The following is a 27,802-nucleotide window of genomic DNA, read 5'->3' as shown; positions in this document are numbered from 1 at the left end:
CTGCCCACTGCTCCTGGCTGTGCCCCCGGAGGAAGGACAAGCCAGGATGGGTCAAAAGCAGAGGAGCCATTTCACCGGCCACCATCAAAGCGTGTGTGTTGCGTGCTAATAAAGACTGTTTCTTCTTCTTTCTTCAATCAGCCACAACATTAAAATAACTGACGGGGAAGTGAATAACATTGTAATAACATCTTGTCACAATGGCACTTGTCAAGGGGTGGGATATATTAGGCAGCAAGTGAGCATTGACTCCTTGAAGCTGATGTGGTGGAAGCAGGATAAATGGGCAAGCGTAAGGGTCTTTTACGATCCCACATCGTAACTTACAGGATTTAACGGATCTGCTGCGAACATCTTGGTGGCAGATTCCATGGGACACCTTCAGTCTTGGAGTCCATGCCCCGATGGTTCAGAGCTGTTTTGATGGCATGAGGGGGAGTTTCACAATATTTGTGGTTTTAATGTTGCGGCTGATCAGTATAGTATTTTACATTATTTAGTCTGTCAGATAGATTAACTTCAAACTAGCAAAACTGCCAAAAGAAAAACGTGTGTATATGCAGCTAGATAGGACAGTATTGATTGAAATATCAGCAAAAAGCACGAATGCCAAACAAATTAACTCTGCTTCTGTGACTTGTTTAGAACACAATGTAATGTAACATTTTGCTGTGAGCATTTGAGTAGCTTTGAATTTTCCAATGTAGCATTTATACACATCCAGAAGAAAATGAATTTGGAAGTAGGTACAGGAAAACCAAAAATGGGCTTGGCTCTGATTAAACAGCGTTTTTCAATCAAACAAATTTTCCAAGCCAAATTAATTTATATTCTAAATTCCTTATGTGTTTTAAAGAACTCCTAGATGACATTTCACACCCAAGAACAGAATAAAAGACATTCTAATCTATTTATTTGCGATGCTTTAGACACTAGGCCTATTTCTTTGCCTTTACAGACAGAAATCATTCTTGTATTGGTAGAAGCAGAGATCTGAAGCTGTGGCAATTTCCATAAAAATGTAAACATATTCAACAGCTTTAAATGTAAGTTACATCAGTTTCTGCTACCTGAAAAAGTGATTTGAACCTCAACCTCAGACAAATTTCCTGTTATGTTGCTTTATTTTGCTCTCCAATATCCTACATGCATGGAGAGGTGACATGACGTCGGTTGGCTGAAAAGTCTGTGAAAAGGGCACAAGATCTTGGTTGGTTTTCGGGTCTGTATGGACTGTGGGAGCAGTGCAGGGCCGTCAACAGGTAGAGAAGAGTGACTAAAGGTCAGATGTTCTCTTCCTGATCTCCTCTGTGAGATCGGCTCTCGAGACATCAACCTGCCAACACAGGAAAAAGGCCAGACGGTTAGTGACGTGCAGAATGCCCCCTTCCAGGAGGGACAGGCTGCCAAGGGGTTAAACATTCTTAGCAAGCATTATATACGCGATAACAGGCTACGTTTAAAGAGACAGACTAATGATTTATGGCACAGACGGAAACCCTCTCCGGTAGAGAATATAATTTTAACAGCCCTGAAAACAGAATTAAAAGTTCTATGGCACTGTAATACTGGGGTGACTGCAGGTAAAAAATATATTTAGGACCGCAAATAATCAGTATTGCAGGAAAGCACTATATATTTGATAGAGGGCAGAGGTAAGTGTAGAAATAGGGTTGGTTATGAACTTGATTGACTTGAAGTACAAGAATTACCTTGGATTTATCTCTACAGGTGTGCCCATGTAAGTGTTAAGTGAGTTGGGTTCATCTAGAATAGGATTTTTTTAGGGAATAGGGAAGAATAGCAGATAAGTATTAAGTTTAGGGTTTTTAATAAACAGAAATGTTAATGCTCAAGAAGACTTATTTTTTGAGAAAAACTAATTTATTGGATAAATAAAACCCCCCTGCAGATACCCTCAACACATTGACTTCACAGTCACCATCATACATGTTGAACAAAACATTTTCAATACCATGTAAAAAAAAAAACAAAAAAACCCCAAAAAACAAAACTGAACATGAAAATAAAACCATTTCTTCACTCAGTGCTGTCACTCAGCGACCACAACCTTTTGGCATCAAGCCTATTATATAGAGAAATCCAACATTACCTCAAAACTTGAGTTTGTTTTGAGTTACCTCTTTATTTGCGCACTCTAACTTAGTAGTGTTGGTGAGCATCTGCTTCATTTATCACCAATTGTCATGGTCTTGCACAGGCAGGACGTTCAATTGCTGACCAATTGCACACCACCATTCTTTGTTTGAGATTCTCGTTTAGAGGGAGGTGTTTGTTGCCGTCCCACCTCTTCTCTGGTTGCAACTGTGCGTAGTTTGACCACCCCGTCTTTCAGCTCCTGCTCTCCCAAGATGGCCACCAGGGGAATCCCTGCGTCCTCACAGTACTGCAGCTGGCTCAGCAGCTTTGGGTTCTTCTTGTACATGACCTCTGCCTGCAACACACACCCCAAACACACATAGGCCAAGGCAGGCAAGTCATCACTGCTTTTCCCCATGAAAAGCAAGTTGCAAGCGTGCATTTTGGATCCTACTTAATCCATCTCGAAGAGTTGCAGCACAGCTGGTATTTTGGCACTCACAGCTAATAACTGTCGACAACGTGTAATGTTTCTAATTGTGTGTTGGCTTTCCCTGAAGGTCACGGAAAGTCATATTTTCATTTGTTTAAAACCATGTACTCGTTACATGAGCAGAATCACCGCAGTGAAACTGATTTGATTGCAGTTTGTGTAAAGTTAAGCTGGAGATAATAATAATAAAAAAAAAATAAAAAAATTAAAAGAAAATGAAAATAATGTCAATTAAGCTAGACATACCATTTGTTTTGGGGGGAGGGGGGTACTCAGTGAGAGCACCTGACACTGCAATTTTTCTCTAGCACTAATTTTCGAAGAACCTGTGTGTTTGTCATGTGCAGTAATCATTTGCAGCTTTGTTTAAAGCAAGTCAGATATCACATGAAATTGTCCCGCTCCAAAAGTAAACCGCAAACCATACCAACGCAACAGCATCACATAAGGGTGGTATCTGGTTTTTAGTAATGGACATTTTTTTATGATTTAATATGTGTGAGTGAATCAGATATTTGTGCCTCCTTTTCCATCAAAGTTCTGTTGATTGTCAGTGTCAACATGCAGACGCACCTTAATGCCAGCGCCCCACAGCTCGCTGGTAAGTTTCAGCCTCTCCTCCACTAAATTCTTCTGCGCTGATGCCACCAAGATCTGGACCTCCGTGGTGCGCACCTTCTCTGTGGACACCTAGGGAAACGTGGGACCATCAGGACGCACAGACTACACTACACAGTTTCCCAAAGCCCAAGGCGATGTCCTGAAATGTGTTTCACAACCCGAAGATATTCAGTTTAGGGTCATCCAGGACAAAAAATAAATAAATTGAATTTGAAAATTTTCTTCTTTAAAAAAATTACTCAAAACGATTAATCATTAATCAAAATAGTTGATGATTAATTTTATAGTTGGCAACTTATTGATAATCAAACTAAATGTTGCAGCTCTATCGTATACCCACCTCCCCCAGTCTTGTTGTTTAAAAGTCGCATTGAAAGTCATCGTCGTCATCATAACAAAGCTGAAGTTAGCAGCCCATTCACAGCGTTTGATGTTATGATGCCTCCAATTTTTCAGTGACGTACTTGTGTCTGACAGACATACAACTGGTGCATGGCTGAACTTCAATAAAAACACACTGTCAATGGTTTGTGTTATTGTATTGATAATAAACTGAATTTAAAACCCCTCTATTTTTTTGTTAAAGCTTGGGATTTGGAAAAGGTGGATTTCAGTTTTTTCTAAGGCCGGTTCTAGTTCAAAAACTACTGTACTTTGAGTAGTCAAACTTAGACTAGATTATAATGATGAAGTCTAAACACCATCTCAAACCCCATTTCAGATTTGTGAAACCTTTATTCTTATTTGTGAACACAGGAAAAGGGTGGATTTCACTTTTTTTTTTCTCTACGCCTAGACCACTTAAGACCAAGTCTAGATCAAAATATACTGTACGTTTAGTTATACAGACCTGGACTAGATTATAATATAATCAGTGATATTCAAACTCCAAACCTGGTTTCCTCCTCGCTGCGCTTCAACTGAAAATGCAAACTGCATTTACAAAAAGTAAAGTAAGAATCCATAGTCTGCTACAGTTCCACACCACTGACGGTTCTTTGCAATCTTGTAACCTCTAGTAGCGTGTCTGTGCTTGTCAAATAAATAGGGGGAGAAAAAAAAATAAATATATATATATATATATATATAGAAACCATATTAACGACTCTAATTATCCATTTTACAGTATGTCCTGTACTGGTCCGTAAAAAACTGATAAAAAAATAAAATAAAATAAAAATAAATAAATGCGCTCCTTTTACCAGAATGCCTGCAGTGCTAACCTCAGCTTTCTGCTCCATGATGGAGAAGATCCTCTCGATGCCGATGCTGACGCCCACGCAGGGCACCTTCCTGCCCTTGGGGTCGAACATGCCCACGAGGCCGTCGTAGCGGCCCCCGCCCGCCACGCTGCCCACGCTGACACCCTCCTCCCCGTTCTGGGTTTCCATGGGGGTAACCGCTGGGGCCGTGCCTGCCTGGGTCAGCACTGCCTCATAGATAACGCCGGTGTAATAGTCCAAGCCCCGGGCCAGGCTGAGGTTGAACTCCACCTGGACATGTAGGGAGCAGATGTTGGAGCAGATGTCAGTGATGTTTTAGTCACACCAATATGTAAGCACCACCTAAGGTCATCGCAGCATTACTTGACCGAATTTTGCAATAACTTGACAGATTTTGTAATAAACACACTGAACCCAGACATTAGATTTGGTATTTCCTAATAACCAATTACATAATGCAGTGGGTTAATACTAGCATTGCAATGGTATAGTGGGCAGTTCGGTATGCATCATGGTTTTTTGGGCCACGGTACCTGTATGGTTACGGTATATTTAAGAAAAATAAATAAAAGTTAAAAAGGTGTAAAAAAAAAAAAAAAATGCCTTTATAATAGTATGGCATAAATTACTAAAAGGTGCAGTGTGAAGCTGCCTTGAATCAAGGCAGCTTGGCGGCCACGGTCAAGTGAGTGTGTTATAACATAATGCTTGTAACACAGCCCCAAAGTCGAGCCTGCCCACCCTCACCTTGTCTGTGACCTGAAAGAGCTCCAGGTAGCTGAAGAGCTGCTTCATGTCGCTGAGGCCGGCGCACGCCTGCTTGCTCTGGGACATCTTGGCGTCTTGAAGGAGACACTCGGCTAGGTCCTTTCCACCTGGAACCCAGCACGACAGGGGGTTGTCAGAGGAGAAATATTTGGATCTAAATACAGACTTAAGCATCATGGCAGTAGGGATGTAGAGATATATATTTTTTTTATCTATAAAACCCTGGAAAACCTGCATTTGCAAAAAGAAATTCAGTATAACATATAAAGACAAAAGATTGAAAAATCTGATGAAGACAAATATGGAAATATGACAATATTGAAAACTCCGGAATCTATAATTTAATTAGGCTCTAGCAGTATATGATAATGTCAGCATTTTGACCGACTATTTGTTTTTTTGGGGGGATGAATATGAAGGTAAATGTGTTGCAAAACCTGAAAGCTTGAGAATAGGATGTGGAAGGCCTGCAGAACAAAGATCTGAACTTGTGTATTGACATTTTCACTCACAAAATATTCACACACACCTGCGTTTGAAGGTTAACAGAAAACAAATTTACATGTGTAATTTAAAATTTATTTTTTAATTAAAGCCGTTTTCCAGTACAACTACAAATCTTTGATCACAACCTCAGACATTTTTATTATAAATAGAAATTTGTGATTACAGCTTCTTGCAATATACTAACTTGTGTACTTGCAACTGTTGTTGTGAGTGCATGGGGGGGGGGGGATTGATCATGATCAATCAAGTTTTTTTGCATGCCAATCAAAACCCTGGACGGCACTAGAGATGGAACGGTGTTGGTTGATTCGAGTAGTCACTCACAAGAGAGATTGGCTGATCGCTTCCCGAAATGAGGTGATGCTTCACGGACAGCATCAGCACAGAGTCGGTCTCAATGCCCTATTAGGGACCGTCTACAGCAGGCCTGGGAAAACTATGTCCCCCAGACTGGGTCCAGCCCACGAGACAATTTAATCCAGCCCGCGGAGCCTCCACCACCAGAGACAAGCAGACTGGTGGGTGGGTATTGATGGCTCTGTGGAGCCTGAGAGTGTCTGAGAAAGTTTCCCTGTTACAGAAGTGCAGGATTTATTATTTACAAGTAAAGAGTATTCACACAAAAACATCCAGTTTTTACCAAATGAAGTCCCATAGCAACGGAAACCAACGGATGGGGCTTTTTTGTTTCATTCAATTATAAAACAGAGGAAAACAATTAGGTCTAAAATAAAAACACCCCATTTTTATTTGTTTTGTTTGGAGACTTGGAAGTTTGGAGTTGGGTTTAATGATTGTTTCACACAAGTAGGAAACTAACGAAAAAAAATAAATCTAAAATAAAACCACATTATTACATAGACAAAGATTGATTTATTTCGTTTCCTTAGTTTCTTACTTGTATAGAAAATGAAAAACATAAACCTAACTCATAGAACTGGTGCAGAGTTTCTCCTTTCTCCTGTGCCTGTCTTTTTATTTTAGATCTATTTATTTGTTTGTTATTTTGTTAGTTTCCTAAATGTATGAAACTGAATATTTAAACACAACTGAGTAAAAGCACTGTCGCGCTCCGTTTCAAAAAAAAGATGCGCACATCTTCCCATTGCTTTGGGACTTATTTCAGTAAAAAACTGGATGTTTTTGTGTAAATCCTTTAATTGTTAATAATAAATCACTTCTGGAATGGTGAGACCGCATTTGCCACATTACATTACCTTATGTATGTGCGCACCAACCCCACAGCACGCCCCGATAAGATTGTTTATCGCCGATCGCTGCACCCCGACGATTGGAATTTTGCACAGTCGCCCAAGCCTAGTTCCAGGTATGCAGTGGTTAGTACCTACCAAAAGTTGTCCAATGAAGGACAACCAGTGAACCGGCGACAGGGTCATGGGCACCCATGGGCTCATTGATGCACGTTAGGCGCCAAGTCTAGCCTGTCTGTATCGATCCCACAGAAGAGTTACTGTAGCACAAATTTCTGAAAAAGTTAATGCTGGCTATGACAGAAAGGTGTCAGAACACACAGCGCATCACAGCTTGCTGCGTATGGGGCTGCATAGCCGGGGACCAGTGAGAGTGCCCATGCTGACCCCTGTCCACTGCTCAAAGCCTACAATGGGCACGTGATCATCAGAACTGGACCATGGAGCAATGGAAGAAGGTGGCCTGGTCTGATGAATCACACTTTCTTCTATATCATCTGGATGGCCGAGGTTAGGTTCCGATCCAATCAAGCATCTTTGGGTTGTGCTGGAACAACAAGCGCGATCCATGGGGGCCCTACCTCGCAACTTAGGGGAGGTAAAGGATCTGCTGTGTTGGTGCCAGATACCACAGAACACCTTCAGAGGTCTTGTGGAGTCCATGCCTTGACAGGTCAGAGCTGTTTTGGCAGCATGAGAGGGAGCTACACAATAATTGTGGTGGTTTTAATGTTGTGGCTGATTGGTGTATATTACTATATCAGAATCACAATATATTTGTTATCATCATATTATTATTACTACATGATCTAAATTATCACAATTATAGCACTTGGGATGATGAATTTCTCCAGCCATTGTCTATGCGTAATGGGCCATTATGCAGCGGAAGGAGAGGCAGACGTCCCCCTGATGGTACCAATACATGTTTCGGCATCTCTTGGTGATTGTTGAGTCAAAACATTAGCAAATATAAAGTACAGGTACTCCTCACTTAACAAGCTACCTGTTTAACGACCGTTCAGACTTACGACCAGCTCTCACGACCAGTCTGTATTGTGCTCTGCGCACAATACCGCGGCGTGTGTGGCATCTCAGCATCAAGCATCTCATCGAGCATCACCATTCTCTGTCTCATTCCCGCAGTATTTTAATATTCACTACACTAGCGTTCGCAATGGCCATGCCCCCTTATTGTGAAATAACACAGGTCCTCGCTTATCGACCAATTCACTTAACGACCTGGTCCTAGGAACGGAACTCGGTCGTTAAGTGAGGAGTACCTGTATCTGCGTTTCTGCATAGCTACGGTCAGAGACAAGTTTCAGATATTCACTCTGCCTGAGTTCTACGCCTCTGAGCGAGGCCAGGTTGGTCCTATTTGGATCCAAAACCTCAGTCATGAACATCAACAAGTCAATGATCCAGGCTGAATGATTGCATACCGTAGTAGGGATTTCTACATGAAAAATGCTATGAGACTTGAATAAGCTGACAAAGCAGGGAGAACAGCTCCACTGTTCCCATTGATATGCAGCATATATTGGTGATGAGTTGTCAATACAGGCGTGGCCAAAAATATTGTCACCCTTGCACATTAAAAATAAATAAATAAATAAATAAAATTTTGGTCTGTAAAATAAGTTGAAATTGAGTAGTCTTTGAAGTGAAGTATTTGGTCTCCACAATTATTTATTTCACTGTTAATAGTGCAGAAACATTTGTGATTCAGAACTTAACATATCCTTTTAAAGCATAAAATAAACAGAAATGGCGTTGACAAAATTAGTGACACCCGAGATTTAATATTTGGTAGCACAGCCTTGGAAGCCTTTGGTAGCACAGAAAAAATTACCGCTGTCAAGCGCTTCCTACAAACTTCAATGAGATTCTTACACCTCCCTACTGGCAGTTTGGCCCAATCTTCTTTTGCAAACTGCTCAAGTTCTGGATGCTGTTTTCAGATCTCTCCACGGATGTTCAATGGGATTTCAATTTGGAGTCATCGCTGGCCACTTAAGAACATTCCAGTGTTTTGATTTGAACTGTTCCTGGGTGCTTTTTGGATCTCTCTCTCTCTCTCTCTCTCTCTCTCTCTCTCTCTCTCTCTCTCTCTCTCTCTCTCTCTCTCTCTCTCTCTCTCTCTCTCTCTCTCTCTCTCTCTCTCTCTCTCTCTCTCTCTCTCTCTCTCTCTCTCTCTCTCTCTCTCTCTCTCTCTCTCTAATTTGTAGATGATACGCCATTGAGTGCTGCCGTTGTCTGCGGCAGCGATTTGCAGCACATTTACCTTCATAGATGGGGTGTTAAACAGGTCCTACCATGCATGCTGACGTACTCCCCGATCTGATTAGCGGCCTCCTCTGACAAGCCCTTCTCATTCACCATCTCGTTCTTCACATCCTCCCAGGGCAGCTGGGGGAGATTTGGATGACAAAATGGTTAAAACAAAGCACTTCGTAATAACACAATGACGGAAAAATCTTGAAAATAAGCTATACATTTTCAAGATAAACTATCTAGTGTACAATTGTGTGTGTGTAAGATTATTTGGCTAGCTTTTAAATAGACATATGTCCGACTGTCTTACTTAGGGAAAAACAGCTAATTTAAGAGGTTTCTTGAAGTGAAACGCTTGCTTTTTAAAAAGCATGGCAGATCTTTGACATTTCATAAAATACTTTCTTATTATTAGATAACTGCTTAAGGACTATAAAATGATTTATATTTATACATACATACATACATACATACATACACTACTCACAAAAAGTTAGGGATATTCGGCTTTTGGGTGAAATTTCAGGATGAACCTAAAATGCGCTATGACCTTTAGAGGTGAACTTATTTTGACCTTCTCTAAACTTTTGAATGCACTTGTCCAACTGTTCAACGTTTCAGTACTTTTTGCGCAACTTGCTGTTCTCTAACAAGGAGCTGAACGGCAAAATTCACAACAGGTGTTTTATCCATGAATCGACCAAAACATTTGGTAAACAAATTGGTATTGAAACAGTCCTCTTCATCATGCTGTTCACATTTTGACATCATGAGACCAAGACGACACCTAACAACTGATCAACAGTACCTCGCCATTGCGAGGCTTCAAACAGGATGTTCTCAGAGGCCAGTGGCCACTGAGCTTAGAGTGTCACAGAGTGTCATCAGCAGGTTGCAACAGAGATACAGAGAGACTGCAAGAGTCACAGAAAGGCATAGAAGTGGACGTCCTTTGGCCACATCCCACACTGATGACCGTTTCATTGTGAACAGTGCCCTGCTGAACCGGATGATGAATTCCACTCAACTCCAGGCACGTTTAAGGGAGGTGAGAGGCCCCCAAGTGTCACGTCAGACCATTCAAAACCATTTACATCAGCGTGGTCTGCGTGCTGACCACACCACCAGGCACAGACATCATCGTCTTGCATGGGCCAGGGAGCATTGACGCTGGACGAGGGACCAGTGGGCCTCAGTGCTGTTCTCTGATGAAAGTCGATTCACGTTGAGCAGAAACGATGGCCGCCAACGATGTTGGAGACGTCAAGGAGGGCGCTATGCATCCGCCACTTTTGTCACCAAACGAGCCTTTGGTGGTGGTGGTGTTACAGTTTGGGCAGGTGTGTCTAGTCAATACAGAACTGCCCTACACTTTGTGAATGGTACAGTGACAAGCCCATACTACCTGAATAACATCATTAATCCAGTCATTGTGCGCCTGCATGAACAACACAGGCTAAATTTCATCTTCATGTACGACAATGCTCCAGCTCATCGAGGTCGCATCATTAGGGAATGGCTGCTGGGGACTGGGGTACCTCAAATGGAGTGGCCTGCACTTTCTCCAGACCTGAATCCATAGAAAACCTATGGGATCAGCTGAGTCACCGTGTAGAGGCTCCTGACTCTGTGCCCCAGAACCTCAATGACCTGAGGGCCACCCTTCAAGAAGAGTGGGGTGCCATGCCTCAGCAGACAATAAGTCGACTTGTGAACAGCAAGAGACGTCGTTGTCAAGCTGTAATTGACGCTCAAGGGCACATGACAAGTTATTGAGACGTTGACATTTTTTGTTGTGGTAAACCCACCACTGTTGTTGGCTTTTGTTTCAAATAATTGTTTGAGATGAGGAAATCACCATTGCATGCTTCTACTTAAATGCCCTACTTTCATGATATAATATCACTGTCGCGTGAACTTTTTCCATAAATTTCACCCGAAAGCCAAATATCCCTAACACACACACACACACACACACACACACACACACACACACACACACACACACACACACACACACACACACACACACACACACACACACACACACACACACACACACACACACACACACACACACACACACTTTTTCTGCAGTCTGGGGAGAGGGTTATTGACAAAAGCAATGTGTGTTGTGAGTTTTCTATTTATGTAGGGAAATTAGGTAGAGTTTTTCACATTAGAAACCAGAGATTAAATCATTTTTATAACAAACTATTCAACTTATAGTTATTTAGTGTCATAAATATATCACAAAAACACAACAACTGTCAATTACACAATGTTGCTTGTTCTTATTGAAGACATTGCTGATGATAATTGATGTACAGTCGATTCAACAAATAAAATAGTACTCATTGTAGGTTGCTTTGGACTAAAGCTTCTGATAGGTAACATAATGTAACTATTTGGTTCGATTACATTTTCTGGAGTTGTTATGTCATTATTTGTCACTATGAGGCTAATCTCCTTTACCTTGTCCAGTTTGTCCACCGTTGAGCAGATTGTGCGGAACTTGTCGTCTGGAACACCACACACAGCAAACATCCCATCCAGGATCCGTCTGTCATTGACCTAGATTTAAGGGAGCATATAGCATGATTTGAAAGATTTGGGAAGAGTGACATTACTGGAAATTCCCTTGACAATTATTGTGACAACAAGGTCAAATAGGAAACCTTGATCCGGAAGTCTCCTAGGTCCAGCTCGCTGAGGATCTCGTGGACAATCCTCAGGCATTCTGCGTCGGGGATCATGGGATCATACTGGCCCGCAATGTCAAAGTCCTGAGGGGTCACAGAGATGGCTTGAGGACATTATGTCATTACGCCCGATAAGTACAGTAGAACCTTGTTTATCCGAAACACCCATAGGAATATCTATTGTTCGAGAGACTGCAATTCTCAGTGGAGTGAAACGTGAATAAATATACATGAAAATTGTTACTAAATCAATCCTAGCAAATTACACAGGCTCTGCTAGAATCAAATGAATATCCTATGTTGCTTACTCATAGTATGATCCATAATGGGAATGTGCAAAACTCAATATTTTCAATACAAATATTTTTCATCCCTTCTCTCGGCGTGCTCTAACCAACAAACTACATAGTCGGTTCTACTCAGTGATCAGAGCATCGAAAAATACTACGACCATATCTCAACTGTATAACAGTTAACCAGGGTTCTACTGTTGCAAAGTATTACCCAATTGTGCTATTAAAAATTATGCTAGCTGGAAGTGTTGGTAAGAAACTGCTTTGTGTATCAATGGTTGCCATGGAGTTGTCAATATACAACATCCAAATATCAACCACATCACTAATTTCTGTGAAGAAATTTTAAGTGTGAAAGCTGGAGGTGAATTTGGTCAGAAGGGAGGCCTTAAAGAAAATCCCACACCAACCTTTTTAATCAGTAACGTCATATGCCAATAGTACTATTTATCTGACCCTGTATCCAGTGTAGTGTTTTACTAATTCAATGACCTGTTTAAAGCCGAGGGGCACAAAGTCATAAATCCACAACAAAGTCCAAATCGATTCATTTTCGGAACTGACTGATTACCTGGCACAACCATAATCTGCGCTCAAACACGCACTATTGATTCCTAGTTGAGACATTGACTGTGATTACTCTGTGACAACCATTAGTGAATTTTGAGCCTTGATTTACACTCACACACTGGTAGAACTCCCTGTAGCGGCCTCGGGTCATGGCTGGATTGTCGCGTCGATAGACCTTGGCGATGTGGTAGCGCTTGATGTTGGTGATCTTGTTCATTGCCAGGTAGCGAGCAAAAGGCACCTGAAAGAGCCCTTGTCAAGGAAAAAAAAACAGATTTTTACAGAATAGGAGGAAAGGACGGCTGCTCAAATTGTAACTGTGCACCTAAACCCTTAATCTAATCTAATCTTTTAACTATCAAAAGGCAGAAATATCTGTTGTCCACCTGTATGTATGGATGGATGTTAGGCTTGGGCGATTCAATATATCAGTAATTCAGTATTCAATATAATTCAATATATCGGTAACCGGCGATTGGCTGAGTCCATCAGCGTTTTTTTTTCTTTGGCGTGCGTGTATAGGAACTGCTATTCCGCAACCCTGCGTTAACCGTGCCCGGTGCTTTTCTCCCCGTCTTAAGAAATCCTCAAAAAGAAGAAATAAAAACTCTGTAAACCCTGTTTCCAGGTCATTCTGAAACAGGCTTTCGCTTTCTTTCTACCTTTGGTTCGGTTCAGATATTGGAGGAACAACGCGATAATTACGCGATTTGATCCTTTTATTTTGCTCCTCCGCTTTATCCATTGTTGTGAGATTTTAGAAAACGGCTGCAAAAAATGAAAAAAGCCTAATTAAGCCATGTTTTAACTGAACCTCCGCGCTACAGCTGGTGAGAGCCGGTGCTCCATCTTGGACCTCATTTGCAAAGACAGCAAATGACTTACGTCCTTCGGCTTGCCGGTTGTGTTGGTTTAAAAACCAAGATAATCCCATATAGGATTGGAGAGGGCGTGGGAAACAGGGGCACATGGAGAGGCACATCAGGGTGCCCGCGATCCAATCCCCATGTCCCCCCTCCCCCCTCAATAAACAGCGAACAGCAAGCCAGAGGCTCTGTGACTCTGTGAGTCAGTCTGTGACTAGGCGTTTTCTCACCGAACAGTTCTGGGGACTACCTGAGGAGAACTAGGAACTGGGGAGGTCCCCTGAGAACTAGATACCTTCAAGGACATTTTTTCTGGATCTTCACTCATATTAGATCTACAAGAGGTAATTTTAAAGTTTGTTCTGACTTTTGTAAGTCACAGGCTTGCATCGGGACAGCGCACGGGGATTACAGCATGCACGTTAATTCATTCAATTAATGTCGGAAAATAAAATAAATACATGTACGATAAGAAAACAAAAAAATTTTAATTGTTTATTTTATTTTTTTTATTACCGCTGAATGTACGTGGGCTGGTCCGCACCCAGAGCGACACGACTCCACTGGGCGGACTCAGTCTGAGGGACCATGGACTAATGTCTGGACCAATCACCGTGCACTTATGTCACGGATGGTTCCTCTTGTGCCGGTAAGTCCCTGACCTGGAGTAGGAGCTAAAAAGTTCCTCAAAACGGATTCCTAAGAAATACCAACGTTCCTAGTTCCTCCAGTGCGGACACAGAAAAAGAAACGGTTCCTCCAAAAAGTTCTAAGAACTATGAAAAGGTTTCTGCGGTGCGAAAACGCCTATTGAGTCACAAAGTGTCTCTCACTGGTGTGTGACTTCAACTGGCAGTTTCATCTTCCATTGCGGAACACAGGACTGATTCCTTGACATTTTGTCAAACTGTGCCATTAAAATGTCTTAGAAAGTCTTACATTTTGAACGGGCATTTACTAGTAAATTAAATAATGCATACTTCAAAAATATATAATTTTGAAGTACTTTATTAGTATATATTTTTTCCTTCAAATATTATACTTTAAGAGAATTTACATGTTTAGCAAATCTTGCATTGGAATTTTGTAGGCTCAACGGAAGTTCCAAGAGTTTCATTAATGAAGCACAGTGCCTTTACCCCTGATTGAAGCTGGCTTTTAAGGATACAGTGAGGTCATATCTGAGGGACAGCAGCTCTCCTCCTTGGTCCTTGAGGTCGTAGATGAGCTTGGAGTCTTCTCCGTACTTTCCCGTTAATGTTTCCTGCACACAGAAGAATAAAACTTTATACTTTAAACTTTATAATGTAAAAAGCTTTATGATGCTGCTGTACAGGTTTACATACGTGTGTGTGCATCAAGGCTGAAGGATTAATCAAATTCAAACCAACATCGCAATGTAATAGAATGTAATTTTCAAATTGCAAAGGCTGTGTGTTAAAATAAATAAATAGGTTGTTTTTTTAATGTTACACAACCTAACCCAGTGATACTCAACCCGCGGCTTGCGAGCCGCATGCAGCTCTTTTATGACTAGTTGCGGCTCTTTAAAGAGTTATTTAAAACGAAATTAAAAAATTCATACAGACATTGTCTGCAGTATTCAAAACAGCACCAGCCCTCTCCCGACTGGCAGCAGCCGCACCCAGGATGTCCAGCGGAGAGCCAGGGGAGAAGCAGCCCAAGCAGGCTTCATGAGTAGCCGCCTGCGGCTAGCTGCTCCACCCAGCAGCCAACACCGGGACCATCCAGCAGCCCAGCAGCCAGGCCACCCCTCCAAGCAGCCCCTGCAACAGTCAAGCCTGGGTAGACCGTTACCAGCCAAACGCCCCACGCTCCGGAAGGGAGGAGGGGGCAGTCTGTCGTCAAGGGGGCTGATTTTGTTGGACACTTATGTTTATTTAAGGTATGGGAACCCTGTTAAAGAGTCCGGGTTTTTATTACGTTTAAGTATGGGAACCCTGGTTGTTTTATTGTTTGTTATTTTTGTTAGATATGGTAACCCGGACATATGTTTTGTTAAGGTATGGAAAGCCTGTTTCAGAGTCCAGACATTTTATAGTGTAAGGTATGGCAACTCTGAGTCCAATTCCACTATGTGAGTTAGTGTTTTTATTTTAAAATTCATTTTTTACTGCTTGGTTGGGGGGGCTATGTGGTGTGGGTGGTGTGGTTTAAGCAGCCACACCTGTATTGGGTCTAGGTAATTAAGCCGGATCAGAGGTGGCTGTATGCCTGTTGCTCATCAGGGCAATCAACGATGAACAGGTAAATCACCCACCTACACACACACAGAGAGCCTCTGTTATGACATGTGTCCACCTGCTCCAGGCTTGTAACCTCTTGCCACTCCCTACAATAAACTGGTGTGTCTGCAACATCTCTGCCTGTGTCTGTTTCGGAGGGCCCTGAAAAGGGCACTCGGGTGGCATGCGGCAGGTGGAACTGCCACACATACATGACACATTTGTGGTTGCAATGGTAATAAAACCATGGTAATAATAATATGGTAATGGTAACAAATTGCAATTATTGTATACGTCTTGCTTTTCATTCCTTAATAACATATTACTTATTAAGAAATAGTAGCCTTATTTTAAAATGCATAATGTTTTGATGGGAGGAAAGGGACGTTTCAGAAATTTGGCTCTTGTAACCACTGCTATAAAATGATTTAGTTCTTGTGTTTAGTGAATAATACAGAAGATAAGGGGTACTTAAAATAAATAAATAAAAAATTGCATACTAAATCGCAATCTTGATCAGAAAAAATAAACACAATTCGATTATTTTCCCAAATCGTTCAGCCCTTGTGTGCATCATATTACCTTCAGTTCAAAAACAGGTGTGTCAATGGTTTCAGCTCCGTGGCGTTTAAAGCAGCTAACGATGGTGTGGAAGACCTTCTCCCTGATTGCCATTTGCTTGGGATTGTAGTCCCTTGTTCCCTGAAAATGAAATTAATTTGCAACTACAATTCAAGAGTAGAATAAATGAAACAAGTGCAACAAAACTCTGTTCTGTTTGAAGACAGCCTCCAATCTTTTTTTGTTTTTGTTTTTTTGTTGTGTGATGTTTCTTTATTTCAATTTATAGTACAGTGGTACCTCAACTTACGACTGCATCTACTTACGGCTAATCCAAGATACGAGTAGCAATAGTCGCAAAAATTTGTATTGACTTGCGACCGACTGCTCCAAGATACGACCGTGGAAATGTGCAGTTGGCGCGTCGGCGGCCAGTCAGCAGTCAGCGGGCGACCTACATCGTGTGTGCACGTAGTTCGTGGCTTATCGATATTTTTTTCATATTTACTGTGTTTGAGCTGTGCATTTTGTTTATTTTCACCCTTCATGATTTCATAAATTATATGGAAAAACTTGCTTCGACATACGACTGTGTTAACATACGACTGTTCTTATAGAACAAATTACAGTCGTAAGTCGAGGTACCACTGCATACATGCACTTCAACTGATTATTATCATTACTAAATGCAGGGGTGTGATGTACAGAAACCTTACTTTGGTCCTTTTCCAGTAGGCTCACACACACCAGCCTCAAAATCCCATCTGATGCCCATCTACCCCTCGGTAACCTGCCTTATTCATATCATATACAGTACATCTAAATATCACCACAGCACTGAGTAAATGTCCCTTGTTTTTCTCTACTGTAAGACAACAACTAAAAGTCTTTCCAAACCGAGGAAAATAAACTCTAGCAGCCATGTGAACTCTGACGTTGTGTCTGCTTTTACCTTAGGAGTCTTCAGCACAAACTGGTGTTTGCCCTCATCTCCCCCCAAATGCGCCTTCAGCTCCAGTAGTTTGGCTACCTCTTCATCAATCTGCAATACACAAACACACATATCTGTTGCAGCAACGCACTGATATCGTATCGCAGGCTGACACCCGTATAAAACAGCTTTTCTGAGCTGTCGTGTTGTCTATTTACCTTTCATCAATCCTGCTGGTGAAGTCGTATTTGTCCTATTTATCTTAACATTGTAATGGATTTATTGGAAATGTTTTGCTCTGTACATATTGGCAATAACAGAATCGTAAATGTTTGATGATGGAATTTTGTGCATAGATTCAAAAGAGAATCGCAATCATCTTCGGATCAATCTTTACTTCCACACTTAGTATCTGAGCAAGAAAATAAACAGTAGAAGAAGGACCACTTAATTAATCCCTATGGGGTAACTGTGTCATCCCTAAAAGCACATTTTACTTTGCCATGTGAACGAAAGGACCAAAAAGGTCCTCTTCTTGGGCTTACCTGAGCCACAGTCATCCCAGGAATGGAGTGCAGAGATCGGACAGAGGTTCCAGTCCAACGGCCCAACAACCCAGCAAATGTGCGTGAGGAGAAAAAGACCAGCCCATTCATGCCGGCAATTGTGTCTAAGATAATAAATAAATAACCAACAAAGTCCAGATATCCGTCCAGCCGTGTGTTTGCCCGTCGAACAGGTTATTTTTGGAATTCCCAGAGATGTGAGAAAGAGGATTTGTTTTTGGAAGTGGATTGACAGTAGAGGATGCAACAGTTGTGATGGTGGAGGTCATCCAAGGGGGAGCCCAGGCAGGGAGAACAGGAGAAAAGTGGTGAGCAACCCTAGCACTAAGGCCTGGGGAGGCAGGGCATGAAGCATCCACATCATCATCATCATCATCACCACCACAGCGTGGAAGATAGAACACGAGACATATGAGACAATCAAAACTACTGGTCTCTAGCAACTCACAGGCAGAGACAAATGCAGCAAGTGGGGCTAAACCGGACTATCCTGATCCCCTTCGTAGCATGTTTGAACTGGGATTAGTTATACAATTTCAGACATTCAAGATTGACTTCCCCCCCCCCCGATAGTTATGGACATTTTCGATGACAATAGCGAAGTACATGTTTTAGAAACAACATGTTAGTTTGGGTTAAAAGGAAGAAAATGTTGCAACATTACTACCTTAAAGTTATCCGCCTCAAGTATCCAAACTTACGTCTAGTCAGGTTGCCAGTTTCATGCAAAAAATATGCAGCCTAAAAAAATAACTCAAAACAACTAGGTATTATTTCAAGATATAGCTTGAAGGAAGGTTACGTTTGTTCTAGGACTATAAAGCGGCACTGAAACTTCTCCATCGTTGATGTTGACTCCAGGAGCAAAATTTTCCAATTATCACCCATTGTGTACAGTCTTTCTCCTAACAGCGGTTGGTTTGAGATAAACAGAAATATGGAGTGACCCTGCATCTTCAGCCAATTTACTGTGAAAGTCAGCTTCAGTTAACATGTTTTAGAAAGGGGGAAACATCACAGTACCTGACTGTAGTGGGTTTATTCTTACTGTAAAGAAAACAACTCACAGGTCCTTTTTTTTCCTAGCACAGCTCCTTTAAAAGAAAAAAACCTTATAGCCATATAAATGGGGTAAAATAAACTGCACAACGTACATCTTACATAATAACAATTGTGTTGCATTAGCACACTTCTAATACTACGCAATCCCTTGATGGAAATAATCAAAATAAAAGCAAGCACAGACGACAGGCATTTAAAATTAAACACCCAACTGTAGTTTTAGAAAAAAATTGTTTGGCTCAATAGGCCACAATAAAAAAAAAAAAAATCAGTCTATCTGTTAATTAGCAATTGCGACATCTACATAAACACATTTGAAAACGCATAGCCAGTCTTTAACTTGCATGGGTCACAGCGTTTTGTTAGAGGCTGAAGATGACGTCAGCAGCTAAAGATGACGTCAGTGAGCTACGTTTGCCCCCGAATGATTTGAGGGCCGGTGTTTCCTTCCGCCACAACAAGGTTCTAGGTGAGCTCGGCTGACTTTAACAGCTGATTCACGCTATAAACCCCGTCCAAATTCAGGACGCCATTCGAGTCAACCAGAACCCGACGGGATGCGGCCGCGAAGTATACTGACCTGGTCCTTGCTGGCCTTCTCCGCCTTTAATTTTCGAACGACTTCACCTTGGCGTTGAATCGCCTCTTGGATCTGGGCTTTGTCTGCCATGCTGTTTCACAGCGGGTGCTGAGCGCGCCGTACTTCCACCAGAACCCCCAGAGATGAGGCGTCACCGGAAACAGGAAAAAGATACAACTTCCGGTTGAGCTTGAACGTCTATTGAAAAGGTCACGAATACGTTCCCGGTTAAAGCTGTATACTTGAAATATTATTATTATTATTATTATTATTATTATTATCGTTGTTGTTATTATACATTAAAAAAATAATAATAATATTTCAACTATACATCTTAACCGGGAATGTATTCGTGACATTTTCATTGAAAATGTCATTTTCATTGAAAATGTCACGAATACATTCCCGGTTAAAGCTGTATACTTGAAATATTATTATTATTATTATTATCGTTGTTGTTATTATACATTAAAAAAATAATAATAATATTTCAAGTATACATCTTAACCGGGAATGTATTCGTGACATTTTCATTGAAAATGTCACGAATACATTCCCGGTTAAAGCTGTATACTTGAAATATTATTATTATTATTATTATCGTTGTTGTTATTATACATTAAAAAAATAATAATAACATTTCAAGTATACATCTTAACCGGGAATGTATTCGTGACCTTTTCAATGAAAACGACATTTTCAATGAAAATGTCACGAAAATGCCTCATGAAAGTAATAGTAATTGTAATAGTTATTATTATTTTTTTTAATTATTATTATTATCGTTATTATTTTACATAATAATAATATTAATAAAAATAATAATAATAATATTAATAACAATAGTAATAATCATGATTATGAGTGTGAGTATGATTATGATTATGATTGTATTGTATATTATGGTTATGGTTATTGTTATAATGGTTTTTCTATATGGGGTAGTGTGATTTGCGGTAGTGTCGAGGGGATGTAGCTCAGTGGTAGAGCGCATGCTTTGCATGTATGAGGCCCCGGGTTCAATCCCCGGCATCTCCATGACTTCCATTTTGTTTCGAAAATCTACTTTGTATATTGTGCGTCAAGTTATTCCTTTTTTCTTTCTTCCATAAATCGGATCTTTTGGCGTTGAAGATAAAAATGATAATATACGCACTTAGGTCAACACCCCAGAGTTTACCAACCCAACTCCAAAGATCACTAGAAGGGAATGTTGCTTTTTCTTTTTTTGAGGTTGCAAACAAATTTTTTGAGACATGTTGCAGAAAACCTTTACATACTCAATGGATTATTCCAGAAAAAAGTGGTATAAATCTATTTCAGAATGCCTTAACACCATCCCACACATCATAAAAAATAATTCCATGATTCTGCTGTGGGAGTTCCTACAGCATTGTACTGTTTTCTGCAAGTACATGTACTTTGTTATACCGTTTTTACACCAAAATGAGGAGTGTATTTCAGTTTGTGATAATATAATAAGTTATAATATTTATAATAATACACAGATTTTGTTTACTCTATTTGGTTCACATGTTAAAGGGGTTTGTAAAGTTAGGTACCATGATAACCTGAACTATTACATTCACTATTGCAATCAGCCTCATCTGCTGTTGAAAAAGCCATTCATAGAAACAACCCCGCCGCTATAGAAAACCCTGTTTTCATCATCCACTTTGCTTCTCTGATGATGGTCAATAAATGTGCTATATTTTGCCAGGTTGACAGATGTGCTCCGACAATAAATAGGCTATGATTAACTTTCCGTTGTCAGTTACAGAGGCACAAAATGAATTGCAAAATGCCTAATTGTCACACGTTTGGTGATGAATGATAATCTAAAGTGAATTGATTCAGCAAAGGGTGCTAGTCCTGACCATCTGGATCCTCATTGACTAAATCTTGGAAACAACATTATTGCTGATCCCCTTGCCTACCTAAATGTCATCCCTCTTGATTAGAAGTCAGCCTTTGTTCTTCAAAGGAGGTGACCCCATGTAGTTTCTGGATGATTTTGATGTGTTGATGAAGAAGGAGTCTCCGCTGACACTGACTTGATTAAAATAATAGTTTTATTACACATTTCAGCATCAAACCAGACTTGCCTAGGACGTCCAGGTGGGAACCGAGCCGGATAGATTCTCTGCCAAGCGGCGCTCGGCACTCGCTTTAAAAGCTGTACAAAGATAACATACCACATCTGGTTCCAACCCATAGGTGTCGGCTCAGCCTCTTTCTTTCCATAAATCGAAACATTTCCACCTCTGGCCAAGCTGGAGGAATCGACACAATTCCTCTCCCATAGGGCCTCTGAATAGACCAGTTGTTATTTTCGTTCTCCATATGACATGGAAGCAATAAATCTACAGTAACATACGTTAATATTATTACCGCACTATATCTCAGCTTTGGGAGCTCAGTGACCTATTCACCTCAAACCTTCCAGACACCTCACCCACAAACCTAAATAATTACAGACCAATTTCCAAGATTTCTGTAATAGCCCAAATTTTGAAAAGCCTTGTGGCTGAACAAAAGAAGGATCTATATACAATACTCACAAAAAGTTAGGGATATTCGGCTTTCGGGTGAAATTTCAGGATGAAGATAAAATGCACTATAACCTTTACAGGTGAACTAATTTCACCTTCTCTAAACTTTTGAATGCACATGTCCAACTATGTGAAAAGAACATTTTTATCAAATTTTCAATCTGGTTTTAGAAAATAAAGCATATTAATACTGTCACGAATCCTCCCTGATCTCCCAGCATGAATATCTGTTTTCATGTTTTATTTTCATCTGGTCATTTCCTCATGCCATGTCACTAACCTCCATGTAATTTCAGATCCGCCCACTCCCTTTTTCTTTGCTGTCACTCCTTTCCCTTCACCTGGTTTCCCCCGCCTGCAGCTCATTCCAACATTAGTACCTCAGTATGAATACCAGTCCACTTCCCTTTGTTCTCTGCCAGATTGTCGCTTGCATTATGCTGAGCGTTCTTGCACTACCACCTGTTTCCAGTCCTTTCTGTCCGAACCGCTACTTAATTCCCTGATTCTCTGCCTGTTTTCTGCCAGATAAGTTTGCCTTCTTACTGATCTTCTGGTTTTGACCCCTGCCTGTTTTTTTTGTTGTTTTTTTTTTTTAATAAACATTGTTGGCTTTGACTTCTTACCTCGTTGTTTTTGTGTAATGCTTATGGGTTCACATCTGTTTAAGTCAATGAGTGTAACAACAAAGCTACTACTGCAGCAATTAAAGTTGGTGATGACTTGGGCTTTGGGCAAGAAATGGCATTGTCTTTCTATTGATCTTTGTATTGATTTATCCAAAGCTTTTAATTTTGTTGATCATGGCATCTTGCTGCGTAGGCTTTCGAACATACTGTAGGGGTTGTCAGATCTGGCAGTCTCATGGTTCAGGAGCTTCCGGTTGGATGGAACTCAATTTGAGCCCGCGGTTGAGTAAGTAGGCTTTGAAGGGATGCTCTAACAAATTTGTCTATGATGCCAAGATTCAAGAGTGTCCAGAACAGAGTGACACACTGCATGCTAACTGTGTTGGCTCAAAGCAAGGCTGCAGAGGGAAACAACTAGCCTAGCTCCTGTACATTTTGGGAAATACTACTACCTTCAGCTTCTCACACACAGTTATTTAAGCGATACATATTGCGTGTTAATGAGAAATTTTAATTTTAATTAACTGAACTCAAGTGTGTTGGGGTTTGGTATGGACTGCAACGCGTGCGAACATTACCATCAACAAAACTCAGCTGCCAGAACATGCAATCTTTCACTAATGCATATGAAATGGTTTTCCCTGGGAACATACAGAAGCATGAAGATCCCACACATGTGGGACTTCAGAAAGGGGTATTCAGCCACCACGTGCTCCCCCAATCTCATCTCAAAATAATAATTTCTACCACAAGAGATGGCCAAAAAGAAAAAAATGGACTTGGAAAGGGGAGCTTCCCCCCTCATACACACAACTCCATTCACAAATGTACCAAGACCACCCTCCCGCCACATTACTGTGGTAGTGTGAGTGGATTTGGCGGCATCGGCAAGTGGAGAGAACAAGCTCTGGCAACTCCTGACAGCGTGGCTGGCCTCCCACTCCAGTTTGCTGCCAACAATAATTATTGACACATCTGTCTGAAAAGACAAACACTCGTGTCAATTGATTTAACTTAATGCCCAGCAACCACTGCTGTAAGTACCGTCGGTGCAACCGGTGCGACTGCACCGGGGCCCAGTGGCCACTATGGGCGCATCCCATCAACACACCAGCGATGGGGCACCCTCGATCCACGTGCCAGAGATGGGGCGGGTGCAAACTTAACTCTGTGGTGCGTCCCTTTGCCCCATTCCTCCAAATAAAAGAACAGTGTAGCACCATGCGTAACGGGACCACTTTCCCAGACACTCTCCAGCCGTCATCGGGGTTCGCAGGCTAGCCGTGGCCAGAGGCAGTGCCAGCATCAAACCCCACCCCGGCTCCCAGGAGGAGCCGCCCAAGTAGCACCCACACTGACTCCAAGGAGGGACCATCCACACCTCCCATTTTTGTTTCCCCATTTATTTCCCCACAACCACCCATACCATGGCCTAATACCTCTTCCCCCTCCTCCACACAGGCCCCAGCCTCAACATCCTCTGCTTTGGACCCACTGGCGGCTCCTCAGATGCCAGGACAGGTGTGTCGGCATTGCCATTGGCCCGGACACGTCAGGAGACAAGGAATGTCTCCTGATGGAGGTGGGACAAGTGGTCGGGGTCATCAGCAAGCCAGCCCCCTCTCACGGTCCAGAAAAGATGTATAGTATACCAGGGTGTCGTCCACAGGACAGAGTTATTGCAAGCAGTCCTTGATGGTTAATAAAGAGAGGCAATGCAGGTTGAAAATTTGAAATTCACTTGCAGATAAGCTCTGTCTTGGAAGCAATGGCATACAAATAGCCTGTGTTGTATGCCAAGCCTAATGACAGCTCAGATGTAAAAAAAACAAACAAACAGAAAAAGACTAAAAATGGGTACATATTAGGCTCTGTTGGATTCAGGCTGTACACAGACCCTGATCCACCAGTGCCTGGTTTGGCCCTGGGCCATCATTATAGCATCATGGGTGGAGATAAGGTGTGTGCATTGGGGATAATCACAAGTACAGAGTAGTACCTGACGAAATTCACTGTCGGGGTAAAAAGCATTTGAGTGAAGGCCACAGTTAGCTCCTGCCTCACACACACCCTGTTATTAGGGACAGATTGGCCAGGGTTTCATAGACTAGTTAAGGAGGGGGCAGATTCACGACCGGCGGAGATGTGTGAGTGGTGCACGGTGCTGGAGTGGGCCAGAGGGGCCATCGAGGGAGAGCACACTCCCTGAGGTCTCCTGAGGTCAGCCCCATGGCCGATTACCCGCTCGAACAGTCGCAAGACGACACCCTGCGCTCAGCCTTTGACCAGGAGATGAAAATTGATGGTCAACTGGTGTCCACTGGTGCAGCTCCCACTCACCTGCACTTCTGTGTACAGGATAAATTGTACAGGGTGGGTCTTTGACACTCAAACAGAGTAGGAAGTTACGCAATTGCTCATGCTGAAAATAAGTTATGACAAGACACTGAACCGGATAATGGAAGGAATTCCAGCAGATGAGGGGTGTGGTGTGTGTCCTGCCGCAAATGGCAAAAGCGCCATTGCGCCCCCTTCCCCTGTTGTGGTCCCCTTCGAAAGAATTGGAAGGGACCTCAGACCGGAGTGCATGGGATACCGCTTTGTGTTTGTCCTGGTGGATTACACAATATGGTACCCCGAAGCAGTTCCCCAGTGTAGCATCTCTGCAAAGAGTGTTGCACAGACACCCAAAAGCATCGAGGGAGGCAGCCCTTGTCTTTCTCGCAACAACTGTAGGGGAGAGAAATGTCTTGGGACCTGAGGTCTTGCCTGAGCACAAAAGAAAGGTGGTGAAAGGTGGCAGAGATCGAGGCCATGCTAGACATAGGAGTGATTGAGGAGTCCAACAGTGACCATTTCCTCCATTCACTAAACTCCATTGTGGGACTCCATTGTGCTGGTATCAAAGCCTGAAGGGTCTTTACTGTTTTCTCTGGACTATCGCATAGTGAATGATGTGTCAAAGTTTGATGACTATCCGATGCCCCGGGTCGACGAACTCCTGGATCAGCTTGGCACGGTCTGTTTTTTTCCAACACTGAATTTTACCAAGGGCTACTGGCAGATTCCCTTGTTTCCTGTGTTTGTACCAGTTTCGCACACTTCCATTTGAGTTGTTCGGTGCCACTTTCCTGTGCCTAATGGACCAGGTGCTGTGCCCGCTTGCGGCATATGCTGCTGCATACCCGGATGATTTTATTCTCTACTAATGATAATAATCACTGCAAACATCACACCTCCACCCCCCATTTTATTATCTACAGTCAAAGTAACTGGGAGCAGCATATGCGGCAGATGGGGGTGGTCCTGGAGTCCCTAAGACGGCCCGGGCTGACGGTCAACCAAAGGAAGTGTGCGGTTGGTCGGACAGTACCGTCCAACCAGTATACGGTACCGTCCGACCGGTATACAGTATCTGGGGTACCATAGGCAGGTGGTGGGCAGGTGCGTCCTTAGATAGACAAGGCAGCGGCAATTGCAGCCTGCCCAAGGACCAATACAAAAAAACTTCTGCAGATGGCAGGCTATTACAGGCGCTTTATTTAAAATTTTTCTGTGCTGACCAGTCCGCTAATAGATCTGCCACCATTTTTGCTCTCCCTGCCGCCTGGTCGATCTCCACCCAGCAACTGACAGTCTTGTCACAATCACTCTTCAATGCTTCTTCCACAGGTCGCCTTTGACCCTATCAATATATTGACCATATATAAACTGTATATGTACAAGTCCTCCCACTTAAAAAGATGAGAGAGGCCTGTAATTTTCATCATAGGTACACTTCAACTATGAGAGACAGAATGGGGGGAAAAAATCCAGGAAATCACATTGTAGGATTTTTTATGAATTAATTGGTAAATTCCTCGGTAAAATAAGTATTTGGTCACCTACAAACAAGCAAGATTTCTGGCTTTCACAGACCTGTAACTTTTTCTTTAAGAGGCACCTCTGTCCTCCACTCGTTACCAGTATTAATGGCACCTGTTTGAAGTCGTTATCAGTATAAAAGACACCTGTCCACAACCTCAAACAGTCACACTCCAAACTCCACTATGGCCAAGACCAAAGAGCTGTCAAAGGACACCAGAAACAAAATTGTAGACCTGCACCAGGCTGGGAAGACTGAATCTGCATAGGTCAGCAACTTGTTGTGAAGAAATAAACTGTGGGAGCAATTTTTAGAAAATGGAAGACATACAAGACCACTGATAATCTCCCTCGATCTGGGGCTCCACGCAAGATCTCACCCCGTGGGTTCAAAATGATCACAAGAACGGTGAGCAAACATCCCAGAACCACACGGGGGGACCTAGTGAATGACCTGCAGAGAGCTGGGACCAAAGTAACAAAGGCTACCATCAGTAACAGACTACACCGCCAGGGACTCAAATCCTGCAGTGCCAGACGTGTCCCCCTGCTTAAGCCAGTACATGTCCAGGCCCGTCTGAAGTTTGCTAGAGAGCATTTGGATAATCCAGAAGAGGATTGGGAGAATGTCATATGGTCAGATGAAACCAAAATATAACTTTTTGGTAAAAACTCAACTTGTCGTGTTTGGAGGAGAAAGAAAGCTGAGTTGCATCCAAAGAACACCATACCTACTGTGAAGCATGGGGGTGGAAACATTATTCTTTGGGGCTGTTTTTCTACAAAGGGACCAGGACGACTGATCCGTGTAAAGGAAAGAATGAATGGGGCCATGTATCGTGAGATTTTGATTGAAAACCTCCTTCCATCAGCAAGGGCATTGAAGATAAAACGTGGCTGGGTCTTTCAGCATGACAATGGTCCCAAACACACCGCCCGGGAAACGAAGGAGTGGCTTCGAAAGAAGCATTTCAAGGTCCTGGAGTGGCCTAGCCAGTCTCCAGATCTCAACCCCATAGAAAATCTTTGGAGAGAGTTGAAAGTCTGTGTTGCCCAGCGACAGCCCCAAAACATCACTGCTCTAGAGGAGATCTGCATGGAGGAATGGGCCAAAATACCAGCAACAGTGTGTGAAATCCTTGTGAAGACTTACAGAAAACGTTTGACCTCTGTCATTGCA

At 42.2% G+C, this 27,802-nt stretch overlaps 1 protein-coding gene across 2 annotated transcripts; it reads right to left on the bottom strand.

Moving 5' to 3' along the window:
- Nucleotides 1–896: 896 nt before the first annotated feature.
- On the bottom strand, nucleotides 897–19,721 carry hars (histidyl-tRNA synthetase). 2 transcript variants are annotated; one of them, XM_080008326.1, is made up of 14 exons: nucleotides 19,578–19,717; nucleotides 17,915–18,039; nucleotides 17,391–17,480; nucleotides 16,460–16,579; nucleotides 14,800–14,895; nucleotides 12,881–13,006; nucleotides 11,879–11,986; nucleotides 11,676–11,774; nucleotides 9,242–9,335; nucleotides 5,185–5,312; nucleotides 4,438–4,707; nucleotides 3,167–3,283; nucleotides 2,309–2,455; nucleotides 897–1,336 (listed from the first exon to the last, which is right to left on the bottom strand). In XM_080008326.1, exons 2-14 carry the CDS (start codon nucleotides 18,023–18,025, stop codon nucleotides 1,277–1,279), a joined length of 1,566 nt encoding a protein of 521 aa, XP_079864452.1. In that variant the 5' UTR covers nucleotides 18,026–18,039; nucleotides 19,578–19,717; the 3' UTR covers nucleotides 897–1,276. The 2 variants fall into 2 exon arrangements, with proteins under 2 accessions (XP_079864452.1, XP_079864453.1); XM_080008327.1 differs by lacking the exon at nucleotides 17,915–18,039 and having other exon boundaries at nucleotides 19,578–19,721.
- Nucleotides 19,722–27,802: the final 8,081 nt, after the last annotated feature.

This window comes from Zeus faber, assembly GCF_960531495.2.
Source record: "Zeus faber genome assembly, chromosome: 10".
Taxonomy (NCBI): Eukaryota; Metazoa; Chordata; class Actinopteri; order Zeiformes; family Zeidae; genus Zeus; species Zeus faber.
This window is presented reverse-complemented; position numbering and strand designations above follow the sequence as displayed.

Bases quoted from the DNA above. Each gene is read 5' to 3' on its own strand.
- hars (XM_080008326.1), bottom strand. From the start codon at position 18,025: ATGAATGGGCTGGTCTTTTTCTCCTCACGCACATTTGCTGGGTTGTTG. The intron at 9,336-11,675 runs GTAAAGGAGATT...AATCTCCCCCAG, and splicing joins CGGTGGACAAACTGGACAAG to CTGCCCTGGGAGGATGTGAA. The intron at 2,456-3,166 runs GTGCGTCTGCAT...TGTGTGTTGCAG, and splicing joins TGTGGGGCGCTGGCATTAAG to GCAGAGGTCATGTACAAGAA.